A 13,389-nucleotide genomic window follows, 5' to 3' on the forward strand; every position below is an offset into this window, starting at 1 on the left:
TGCAGGGTGTTCGTGGGTATATCCAGTTCGGTTGCGTTGAGGATGGCACGCTCGTTGAACGACGGTTGCTGTCTGTCGTTACTGGTTATACCCCGCACGATATTCGTCAACTTCCTCGATGTTCGTCTGCTGTTCCTGCCTAGCCACCCGTTATGCGCTGCTCTTTGCGTGATTATGAACTCGTTGGTCACGCTCTCGCTGGTGAGGGAGCGGATATCGGAAACCAACGTCTTCATTTGTTTTTCCACCTGTTTTATCTTGAAGAACGTTTGCTTTATTTCTAGATTCAGAATGGCCCTCTTGAATCTATTGATGGTTCTGTCGATTTTGTTGACATACGGACCATTTTCTGCCAGGAGCTGATGTAAGCATTTAAACGAGTTTACGATGTGAGACGGGAAAACCCCCTGTCGTCTGCACATGGTGAGGAACGATTTCTGGTTCTGGAGATTTGCCAATTTTTTGTTGTTGGACGCGTATGACTTCATTGCGTCTGCTGTACTGTGTCCGTAGTTTTCGTCAATGTACCGAAAGAATGAGTGCTGTAAAGCTGCCATTATGTTATATGCTAATGGAGGCCCGACTGTTGGGTTTCAACTTTCTCTTAGAAACGCCTACGCAGTCTTTTGTGAAACGATGTTTATTAACTGCCCAACGTTTCGACACGGGATTAGTGTCTTCTTCAGGGGAACTGGAATTTACTTACATGTACAAATTTAAACTTTTACATAATTTTGTCGAAAATAACTTACATTAACTTGGTCGTTCTGGTCTTGTGTTTTGTCTAACTGTAACTGTCCTGGTAATGTGTTTTTGGTACATGCTGTAAAATTATTGTCAGTATAAGATTAGTCTAATTGTCTGTCTGATGTTTTTTTTTAAAATGATGGAAATGAAATATCTTACACTAAATGAATTGTTTCAACTTTTAACGGACAATTGGCAATGGCGCAATTTCGCGTTTAGAATCTCCCCAGTTTTGTTCGAATATTGGTTGGTAGCAAAGTTTATCTTTGAATTTTTACCATTTCAGTTTCAAGGGACACTAACTGACAGTTGGGTGAAATGGCTCCTATTTGTGAGATGTCATAAGATTGGCTACGGACTCTTTGAAGACAGATTTTTAAGGACCATCTGATGGATTTATGCTTATGGAGAGCAACGAGTCTCAGTGCAAAATCAGCACCCTGAATATGATACCATTACGAATTTAAGTTGCTTTTTTCGTTTACCTAGTTACTAAACCCAGTTACTAAGCCAAGATTTTTTTTAATTATCTATGTACTGATACTGATACTACCGTGAAATTTTATTCCTCGTCAAGCACGTCTCCGGACTAGCCTCAAACCTAATGAAAGCTTCGTAGCAAATAAATGACGTAGAACTAAGAGAAGGCTAATATTTAGAGCTCTTATATTTCCCAATTCCTGTAAGCGCTACAGAAGCACACATTGAAATCCAGAAACTTGCAATTTGTAAACCAGTCTTTCTGAAGAGACGGTGAAAGGTCGAGGTTGTTTCCTATGGAACAGTGAGAGGAGTGTTGGGAGCAAATCTCCAAAGAAAATGTATTTCTTCCGGAGGACGTTTTTGAAAAATTGCGAAAGAAAAATTGGCAAACTTCGACGCGAGTTTTGATAGGAGTTTCCGGGGGAATTTGGATCACTCCAACGAAAGTTGGAAAGGGATTCTATTCGGTCGAAAAATGATTCATCATAAACAGCTCTGAGTTCCTTGCCCGCGTCATGAGTAGAACTTGGATACAGTAATAAAAACATCGGCTAACTCGGGTCCATGAAAGAGCATTTTGATTGAAATTCGCCATCCCATTTATCGTGTACCTAAAATCATAAAGAAAAAATATGATTCACGAAATAATTACAAAAAGTGAACAAAAAATCGAAGAAAAGGATTTCCTAATAACATGGTAAACACAGTGAAAATTTCAGAGAGTTCAATAAACAATTTTGAATCACCGCCTCCCTAGATTGAACCATAAAATCTGTCGGCAAGAATTGTCAAAACTGAATCACCCCTCGTTGTTTTATAGCCAGCGTAAAAAGCTGGATAGTTTGGATGACCTAGGATATTCATAAAATATTCTTCATAAAATTCCACCGTTTTTACGTAGAAAAACCGCAAAGGGTTAAACCAGCACAAATCGAGCGTCCGGGACAACCCGCATGACCGAAACGATGTAGGTACTGTCGGATGCGGAAGCAACCATGGCCTGAAAGGACCTGAGTCAGGTGGAATGTTACTTCCCCATGGCACCTGATGAACCAGTTATCCACCCTCGGGATCAACACGTGCGTTCACTTTCGCACTGGTATTTGACCATGGAGGTCAACTGGCAGTTCTGCATATGCACCCTAAAACCGCTCAGCACTAAAGTGCCTAATTTCCAGAATACACCAAAAATATGTAATTCTTACACATTCACAAAATCAGATCCTGCGTCTGCAAAATCGTGAAATTTGCAAAAATGTTTGAACGGCAATCTAGATAGGTTTACTAGTGACCTTGGTAAACAAAAAATATCGACATTTCGCATCTAGAAGAGCGTACGAGCTGTTTTTGTGAATGTGTTACTGTTACCGATTTTTGGTGTAGTCTGGAAATTATGCACTTATGAGTAAGTCTTACACATTCTAGGTGCTGAGCGGTCTTAGAGTGTGTCTCTTGTGATGCGCATTTTGGAGTATTCTAGGTCCTCCCTGATAAGGATACCGTTAGGCACCATACCAGTTATAACGCAGAGCGCATCATGTGACACAGTAAGGTACGCGCTTGCAATATTCAACGCACTTATACACCGTGGTTTTTGAAATTCATCGAACGATATTTCCGGTTTCTTGCTGTCAATTTTGATGTGTTTTGCACCAAAATAAAGATTATTACATATATTATTCTAATAGTAGGTACTCGAAACATTGACAACTGTTTCGAGAAAATGGCGAATTGCTTGGCATTCATCAAAATTAGGCCGGACCCAGGATGAAACCTTGCGGAACTGCTGGGGTTACGTGAAAGCACTTCCTACACACTTCTGTATCGTTAACAAATACTCGATTCTGGAAAGCCCAGACGAAGGAGCGCATCGGAAATAGGGATTGGGTGCTAGTAATGGACCCTATGCCTATAGTGGATTCCATATAGAAAAACCCAAACATGAATGCCCAAATCAACTGATACCAGGCAACTTCCATCGGGGGAACATAAATTACATTGCCACACAATACATAGTTCCTGGCAAAGGAATTGCCCAGTGGCCATAGAAATCGGTTATTTTAACTATTTATTGGATGTAAACACTCAAAAGGGTTCACTATATATAGTACGTATACGCACACTCAGGAGGGTCCAGGAGGAGATAACATGGCAATCAAGGGGCTGTCCATTAATTACATAAGGGTTTATAGGGGGAGGGGGGGTTTGAGAAATCTTACGCGCCATACAAAAATGTTTGGCTTTCCATACAAAAAATCTTACAAGGGGGGGAGGGGGTGTCGAAAAATCGCAAAAATTCCCTTACGTAATTAATGGACAGCCCCCAAATGAAGGGTCCACTATAGGCACCAAGATAGTATTTGTTAATAATCTGGCGTGGTCCATTATAGCCGACGTCGATGCATACTTTCAGATGCGTGTTTCACTGGAATAATTTGTTAATGTTGTAAATTTGGCGAACATAAAACTTGTTAAAAAATTTCACTTTGGGACAATCCATTGAGGTTACATGCCGCAGAAGTAAAATTCGATGGCTTTTAGGGGATCCACTATCTACTAGCACCCAAACCCTAACCGCACAACTGACTCTATTGAACGCGTTCTTTACATCCAGAATCACTACTGCATAGTAGTGAATCCCCTTCCTCCTACGCTGGAGCGCTGTCTCTGCGGTCATTGTAACCGACAAGATAGCGTCTACGGTCGACCTCCGCTTTCCGAAACCGAACTGGTTGCTCGATAGACCATTTGAACCCCCTTGGATAAGTACCTTCACCCAAAATCACTGAACTCCATAGCTGCCTAAGCCTAAGCAAAATAATGAAGCCTTGTGTCTACTCATGATCAAAGCGCTAATACTTTGCTTATCTGCATTTCCCATTGATTTAGCCGCCTTTTCACAGTTATTTTCAATGAATGAACTTCATTGTAATGCCAGGAAACGAACAATTAAAACCGTATTCCTCGATAGCTTATCATGTCGGAAGTCATAAATTAACCTTCGATCTGCCATTGTTTGTTAATCTTATGCACGTAGGTACATCCCGTGAATCGTTTCCTTCCTCACATAGAGACGCACAGTGGAACAAATTGAAAAAAAAAAAAAATGGGACATCGATATTTGCGGAACACATTTGATACAAATGTCTTCGGAAGTGTTCCATCATTATCCAAGTACTTTTTCACAGAATATCTTTTTGGCTAATGAAAGAAGAAGGGATGGGACATACGCTCAGAAGAAAACACTTAGTCCGAAATCGCAGTTGTTTTTTAGTAACTTCGTCGTAGAAGAAAACTAACAAGATAATAACAATAGAAGCAAAATATCAGTTTTAGTTTTCATTTCCTCAGAAAAGATGTATCTTTTAATGGTTTTTACCACTTTTGTGACCCTGAACTCTTTGAAAAATAGCGATGGCTCACTTTTTCTTCAAATCCGTCCCACTGTGAGACGGCTGACAGCAAATCTTCGGTACAGGAAATGTTTCGCCATTTTTCAGGCGTGTTTATTGATTGGTTCTGGAATAACCTTTCTGAAATCGTAGTCTTATCACACTCCAGGGCAGATTATCACGATTTATCTGATTTACCAGGCTTCATTTAAGAGCTTACGCCGTTGCGTTGGATAATATTTGCCGAAGACTCATCTTGGAGAGGTGATTCCACTGCGAGCGACCATTTTCGATAGTCTACTTAGGAGACAAGTTCAAAATGTTTAGGATAGTGGTAGTGGCATTTTTTTCGGTGATAGTTTTAAGCGCAATTCCAAGCCTGGAATCCAATCGCTGCCTTGGCAGGCCTGACGGTTTCTTCGTCAACGACTTTACAGCATGTGACGCCTTTTTCACATGCATCCGCGGAACGCCAAGGCCGGGACGTTGCCCGGATGGGTTCTACTTTAACGAGAGCAATCAAATGTGCGATCACCCGTGGAATGTGATTTGCCTGCTTTGCGTTGGAACGGAAACAGAGACGGAACCGGAAACGGAGCCACAAGAAGGTGTAGTGACGGAGTTCTTTCCGATCGAAAACGAATGCAGCATGTACACGCTCTGTGTCGATGGTGTTGGATTCCTGAGAGAGTGTGCGGCCGGTTTGATGTTCGATCCCGTGGCTCAGCGCTGCGACCTGGAGGAAAATGTTCAGTGTGTGGTAAACATCTGCCCGAACAGTGTCAACCCGGCGGTAGCTTCTATGGTACCGGATCCGACGGATTGCTCTCAGTACTACGTCTGCTTCAACAGGATTCCGAACGGACCGTATACGTGCAACGCTGGTCTTCTGTTCGATCCCATTACCAGGCGATGCGACCTGAAGGATAATGTCGAATGTCAGGTATGTATCCCTCTCCAGTGTTGATGGCTTAACATATTTTTTTTTAAATGGGATTTTAATTTTGAAAATGGGGCACGTTCGGTGTAGTACTAGAATTTTTTTACTTAATCATTTATTTGAGGCTCATGCGTCAACAGGCATAACGGAGCCGAATTCAATTAAAACTTTTTACAATTTAATGTGTTTGACTTATAAACTGTGTTAGTTTTGGGGAACCGTAAAACTCGCGGTTTGGTCGAGGTTAGGGGTAACAATAATATTTGAGGAAAGGCAAGGATCGGTATATTCGCCTCACTCCATTCATATTCACTCCTCTTTGCTGAAGCGAATCGAGAAAGATGCAGCATTGTCATGATCAAACATACAACCCCATCACCAGTGGGAAGCGATGCGCCGGCTGCTTGACATGAATATTCGTAGCCGTTCGTTGCAGTTTGGATCGCAAGCGAATGAATGAATGGCGAATGGTGACGAATGCTGGTGAGCGATCGAAGCGGCTATTATCATATCTAGAAGAGAACTTCTGCATGTAATGCATGCATTTTTAGTGTATTGTTGTGGAAATGCCAGATTAGCAAAGAAAATAATTCGAAAACATCAAAAATTCGTATGCACATTATCAATCGTATCCAGGGTTGCCATTATGCCAGATTTATCTGGCGCTGCCAGATTTTCAGGTGGCAAAAAGACAAAAAGAGAAACCATCGATTTTGCCAGATTTTTTATTTTAAGCCAGATTATTTATCAACGCAACTCCTCCTGGTTTTTTGAAAAATTGTCTTATCGATCTAGCAATTTTGAGACAACACAAAATTCGGCGTCTTTTATCTTAATCTGTTTGCCGAAAACTCGTTAATTTTCTTGTCGGTTCTCGTTTTTCAGCTGAATAAGATTTAGAGAATATTAATTATGTTATCCAAGTAGAAAATTACATTTGCGTTTTTGATACATTTGAAGAAATATGAGTTACAAAGCTTGTATACTGTTTAGTTGGTTTGATGGAAATTGTAGCTATACTCGTGAATAATTCTTGTTCGACTTCGTATTATTGACTAAAATGACTGAGTCGACGAAGAGGGGAAACGGCAATGTATTTTTGCTTTGAATATTCAATGCAGAAATAGCCCAGTTTTAGCTCTGTTCTTTCTCAATAACAGTAAACATTTTGCACCTTGAACACAGTCTAAAATTTAAGATAATTTTGAACTAGGTACTGATAATGATTTTTATCATACTAGGTACATATGAAATTGTTTTGAAGGCATCCCAATCTAATAAAACAAATATTATTTAACACTGCTTTATTATTCAAATCATAAATTCAGTGCAAATTTGATCAAAGTTAAGTTTCTTAGCAGCGTGTAGTGCCAGATTTTGCCAGATTTTTAATTACGGACTTGCCAGATAAGTTCAAAAATGTAGTGGCAACCCTATCACTCACGAATCGCATCATCACTCGATCGCTTGCGATGCGAATGTGGACGAATGAGTAATTTGCAAGTGTGACGTCGCACCGTTCGCCGGAGTTTGCTGTCGTCGCTGACAAGCATACACACAAACTAAAGCGACAACCGTTCTTCGAATGTGGAAGAAGATGAAATGTGGAAATCAGGAACCCTGAGGAAAGGATAGGGTGATGAGGGCTTTTCGTTCACACATGACGGCATGATGTGGCTTATTGCTGCTGGTCAAACGTGGAGTGGACAAACAACCTGTAACGATACACAGACAGGTGTTCTTTTGTATATAATAAAAAAAATCAATACAATAGGACAGATCGGTGAAGTACTAGATTTGTAGTAATGAGCTGAAGATTTGTATGGTGAGAAGGTTGATTCTCCGGTTCTGCAATGAAATGGTACAAGAAGCGTGGGTATTATGATTCCTTGCCTAATTTAATGCTGTTTGAGCAAAACTTTGGATAACTATGTTGTTTATGTTCCAAGAAATGGAGAAAACAACAACACTGTTGCCCAAAGTTTTGCTCAAACAGCATTAAATTAGACAAGGAATCATAATACCCTCGCTTTTGCACCATTTCATTGCAGAAACGGAGAATTGACCTTTACACCATACTAAAATTCAGCTCATTACTACAAATCTAGTACTTCACCGATTTGCCCTATTGTATTGATTTTTTTTATTATATACAAAAGAACATTTTTTTCTATGATTTTTTTAGATAAAATACTGATACCTTCTTCTTCTTCTTCTTCTTTATGGCTCGACGTCCCCACTGGGACTTGGCCTGCCTCGCTTCAATTTAGTGTTCTTTGCCTGCCATCAGTGCCATCGCATGAATTTGTATATTGTGTGGCAAGTACAATGATACACTATGCCCAGGGAGTCGAGAAAATTTCCCCGACCGGAACGGGAATCGAACCCGCCGTCTCCGGATTGGCGATCCATAGCCTTAATCACTAGGCTAACTGGAGACCTGACTGATACCTAAAATAAATTTCAAAAAGATTTTTTTGGATATTACCTTTTGGAAGCTGGGCAGCTGTTTGACAGCCTCGTCAAGTACAAAATCCGAGGAGGAGTGATTAAACAAATTGCTCCCGCAAACATCAAATTGATTTTTGAACAGGTTTCCGAGTATCTAAACTAATGAATATTTGGATTTTGGTCCGGTTTGGGATGCATATTTAGAATATAGAGTTATATCAACATCGGTAAAGAAAACAAATCCACCAGCTATCAGAAGAGGTGTTAAATTGTACTCAGTGGACAACTTGTTTTAGAAAAGAAATTCAAAACAATAAAAAAGTCTCACCAACAATATTTTATCGTAACTTGTACATATTGTTACATATTCTAGAAAGTTTTGCCAGTGAATAGTCACGAAGTGAGATTGTTGCGTACTTTTCAATCGTGAATAAATAATTATTATGATAACAAAATTTAAACCGTTTGATGGTGGTCACATACACCAATCAACTCAGTTCGACGAATGGATTACCGGCAGAGAGTGCGTTCAATGTTGCTCAACAGGAGTAAAACCATTTTATTTTGTATGGCGAAAAGCATCTAAACTCGAATTTCTCGAAATGGAAAGCTTTTACCGAAAAAATATTTGGTAGGCACCAAACCGGTCATCATTGTGCACAACCACTACCAAATATTTTTTCGAATAATGTGTTTCACTTCGAGAAATACGCCATTAGGTGCTATTCGCCATACAATATTTTTGCGATTTACTTTTAGCGATCTTTCGCGCATAGAACCTAGCGCCACATTGGTCGATGCGGAGAGTAGGAAAACAGTCAAAGCATTTAATTCATTGAGATGATGCCTGTATGTTTTTTTTTCCTTTTAAACCATAGGGGGGAACATCTGCTCAACAGACACCCTAACATGAAGGTTAGGGTAGAGTGGGGTTAAGGCCGTCTTCTACAACACTAGTAAAAGCCAGGACTACTCCCTACTCGACCCATAAAACACATACCTATGGTCGCCAAACCCTTCGTCTCTCCGGAACCACCAAGAAGGTATTGCTTCAGAGAGGGGCTAGTGCACATCGCACCCTCAAGGTGAGCTACGTAGCCTAGCAGGAACGAACATCGATGACTCGCCCTGGAGAGTCCATCACGGTAACATGCTGGTCCCGAGTGGTCCTCGACACTCCCTTTGTCCTCGGAAGGCGGGCTGGGCCACCCCCCCCCCTCCGCGCCCAACTGCTTTGCAGTCATCAAGAACTGATGTCCACGTGCAACCCGATCTGACCTGCTGAAGGCAAGGGTATCACTACCCTTCAGGCCCTATCAGCTGCACCAGAAGGGTGCTGACAGCAGGATCTCCACCTACCCCGACCCTTGCCGGGGACCCCTTTCCATTCGCGGGCTCGGATCCAACCCAGTAGACCGACGCCACGACAGCACCGCTACCGGGACTTCCTCTCCGCGGCCACTTAATCGCAGTAAGGGTCGATCTCGACCGCATGGCATCGGTATGACCTACGAAGCCGACTTAGAAAACCCCACCTCTTGTACTGCATCTGGACTAGCCATTCTCCGAGTCCACGCACCACCTCCTCTGTAGCTCCCAGACGATATGGGTGATAGCCGTTGAAACGACGTTCCAGCTAACCTCATCCCTACACATCCTCTGGACCAAGTTGTCCGGAGTTGTGTCCTCCCCGCATGTGGCAAGCATGCGGTCACGCATTATGCGAAAACGCGGGCACACGAATAAAACGTGTTCCGCCGTTTCCTCTAAACCATTCCACACTGGGCATTCGGGAGAATCCGCATGCCCGAAACGGTGTAGATACTGTCGGAAGCAACCATAACCAGTAAGGACCTGTGTCAGGTGGAATGTAACTTCCCCATGGCGCCTATTAATCCAACTATCTACCCTGGGTATCAACCTATGGGTCCACCTTCGTTTGGTGGAACTGTCCCACGCGCGCTGCCATTTTACCATGGAGGCCATCCTGGCAGTCCTGCGTATGCCTCTTGTGCCGCGCATTTCGAAGCACTCGCATGTCCTCACTGATAAGAATGCTGATAGGCACCATACCAGTAATGACGCAGAGAGCGTTGTGTAACACGGTACGGTACGCGCTCGCAACCCGCAGGCACATAAGCCTGTATGTACTTTCCAGCTTCCGTCGGTAGCATTTAGTACTTAGCGCAGTGCCCCACGCCGGGCCGCCATACCTAAGTATGGACGTAGCAACACTAGCCAGAAGCTTGCGCTTACTGGCGTACACCGCAGAGCTATTGGACATCATCCGGGACAGTGCCGCAATAGCTGTGGAGGCTCTTTTACAGGCATAATCGACGTGGCTACCGAAGGTAAGCTTATCGTCGATCATCACGCCCAAGTGTTTGACGGAGCGCTTTGACAGGATAGTACAGTCTCCTACACTGATCTCCGCCTGCTGCTCCGACTTCCGGTTGTTAACAACCGTCACCTCTGTCTTGTGGTGAGCCAGCTCTAGTTTCCTGGACCGCATCCACGCCTCAGATGTCTGTATGTGTGTATGTATGTGTGTGTATCTCATGTGTATGTATGTGTGTGTATCTCATGTGTATGTATGTGTGTGTATCTCATGTGTATGTATGTGTGTGTGTGGTCACTCACTTTGAAGACACTTCTCATTGGCTGATTTCTCGGATTTTAGCATAAATCGAACCGGAATTAAGCCCCATTGTTTTTGTTTGCTATTGAAATTGGTTCGGATCGGTGCAGGCGTTCCGGAGTTATGGCCATTTTTAGTGATCCGGACCAGCACAGGCGGAAGTGGCCTAATGTGAAACTGCACATAACCTTATCATGCGACAGACGTTTGTTATGAGGAAGATGTTCATCAGAGTCCAGAAATTTTGACCAGAAAATCCAAGATGGCGGACTATAATTCAAGATACTGCACACAAACTTAAGATGGTGGACACAGAATCAAGATGGGTGCTGTTTTGTGGAGTTTTGAGCTTTGAAACTATGCAATATAGGTATATTTGGTATGGGGGAAGTGTTCGGAGTCCAAAAATGGTTACCAAAGAATCTGTAGTGGTTGATGATGATAGCTGTTTTATGCAGGTTTGAGTTCCAAATCTATGCAAACATACTTATGGTATGGGGAAGACGTTCGTAGTACAAAACTAGAAAAACGGAGAATCCGTAATGGCGGTTCAAAATCCAAGATGATGATCGATCTCTCAAATAAGAACCTATTTAATAGGATAATAGCATATTTGGTATTGGAATATGTCAAAAATTTAAAATATGTATTCAGAAAATCCAAGATGTCCGCTGTTTACGAGGTTCCATAAACCATGTAATATGACTATCATTTGTATGAAAAAGAGTGCTGAACCTTGTCAAAAACTAGTAACCAGAAAATCTTAGACGGCGTGTCAAAATCCCATACGATGACTGCGCACATTAATACCCGAAAATTCCAGTATTTCAATAACGTCTTTTGTATAACGTTACTCAATGGTTTTGGGGAGATGAGCTTCCAGCGACATATTCTATAAAATCATAATAGATGCCGTAAAATAATGGAAACAATAAAAAAAAAATATGAAACTGGGGTAAAACGGGCTCTATAATTCGCTTCAGAGCAATTGTCCTTACACGAATCAGCACCAATCAATTCTTGAGAAAATTCGCTTTCAAATGAGCTATTGGTGGTCGCATAGAGTCTTGTATTTGGAAAGTTATTATTTTTTCCACCTTTTGGATTGATTTCGCCCAACGTAGACTGTTTTATGTAGTTTTGAATGCTAGAACCAAGCAATATGGGTATATTTAGAATGAGAAATACGTGCGGAGTCTAAAAACGAGTATCATAACATCCAAGATGGTGTCTCAATGCTAGATGGCTCTTGTTTTCTAGAATCTATATTCCGAAACTTTACAATACAGATCGCTTTAGTAGCTGGGGAAGATATTCGGTGTCCAAAAATGATAACCTGAAAATCCTAAATGGCTTGTGTATTGTAGAAAGGATATTTTAAGTCAAGAGAAAGTCACGATCACCGCTTGGTGGAATAATTGAGTTTTTTTTGCTCGTATTGCTTCAGTTTCAAAGCATTGTTTTTGATCATTCAAATTTTTCCCACACTGATCAAATTTACTCCACTTAGCAGCTTTACCCAAAATCATTGTACTCCAGCTACCTAAGTAGTTTCACTGAAAATAAAACTTTGTAACAACTTCATCATGAGCATAGTGCTAATACTTTGCTTCTCTGAATTTCCCATTAATTTATCCGCCTTTTCACAATCATTTTCAATGAATGAACTTCATTGAAATGTCAGAAAACGAACAATTAAAGCCGTATTCGTCGATAGCTTATCATGTCGGAATTCATAAATTAACCTTCAATCGCGGCGTCTGCCATTGTTTGTTAATATTATGCACGTAGGTACATCCCGTGAATCGTTTCCTTCCTCACAGACAGACGCACAGTGGGACAAATTAAAATGAAAAGTGGGACATCGATATTTGCGAAACGTATTTCAGGGCAAACATTTCAATAGGTCCTATCTGCATTTGAGAGACTCTTTTCGTTCACTTTCTCTTTCAATTATTGCAATGTAATGGTACACTTTCCAACTAATTTTACAGTACAAGTCAAAAGACGATTGTTTTGACCATCGTTCAATGCAAGGAGACAATCATGAAACAAATAAACAGCTGAGATATTAACGAAAGAGAGGGAAACCAAAGAGAGACTGCAGATAGGACATTTATGGCCTGATTTGGTACAAATGGCTAATCGAATTCTTCAGAAGTGTTTCATCAATATTCAAGTACTTTTTCAGAGAGAATCCTTTACCGGTTAATGAAGAATGGATGGATGGGATTTACACTAAGAATAGAAACATTGCGGATGAACTTTTTTGAGTAACTTCGTCGGATGCGACAAAGTTTTATCTGGAAAACTAACTAGAGAACAACAATAGAAGCAAAATATCAAATTTAATGTTTCTTCCGAACAAATGTATCTTTTGATGGTTTCTAAACTTTCACGACCTTGTTTTTTCCAAATACTCTGAATTGTATGAAACTCACAAAAGTTCAGCTTATTTGACGCACTGGCTTAATTTCCCCAACAGCGGGTAGAAAAATAATGAATCCCGGCATTTTTACCACAAATAGCAATTTTACACGATTTCTTAGAATTCGTCCCACTGTGCGACGGCTGCCTGCAAATCTACGGTGCAGGGAATTTTGCGCCATTTTTCAAGCGTGTTTATTGATTGGTTCTGGAATGAACGATTTGAAAACGTTGTCTTATCACACACTCGCAGGGCAGATTATCACGATTTATCTGATTTACCATGCTTCATTTAAGAGCTTACGCCGTTG

At 41.3% G+C, this 13,389-nt stretch overlaps 1 protein-coding gene across 1 annotated transcript; it reads left to right on the top strand.

Annotated features, from left to right (window-relative positions):
- Positions 1 to 4,941: 4,941 nt before the first annotated feature.
- LOC115257508 (peritrophin-1) lies at positions 4,942 to 6,462 on the top strand. The gene is made up of 2 exons (XM_062857929.1): positions 4,942 to 5,565; positions 6,448 to 6,462. The coding sequence occupies exons 1-2, from the start codon at positions 4,942 to 4,944 to the stop codon at positions 6,460 to 6,462; spliced, it is 639 nt and encodes a 212-aa protein (XP_062713913.1).
- Positions 6,463 to 13,389: the final 6,927 nt, after the last annotated feature.

This window comes from Aedes albopictus, chromosome 3 (assembly GCF_035046485.1).
Source record: "Aedes albopictus strain Foshan chromosome 3, AalbF5, whole genome shotgun sequence".
Taxonomy (NCBI): Eukaryota; Metazoa; Arthropoda; class Insecta; order Diptera; family Culicidae; genus Aedes; species Aedes albopictus.

Excerpts from the sequence above, each read along its gene's own strand:
- LOC115257508 (XM_062857929.1), top strand. The coding sequence starts at position 4,942 with ATGTTTAGGATAGTGGTAGTGGCATTTTTTTCGGTGATAGTTTTAAGC.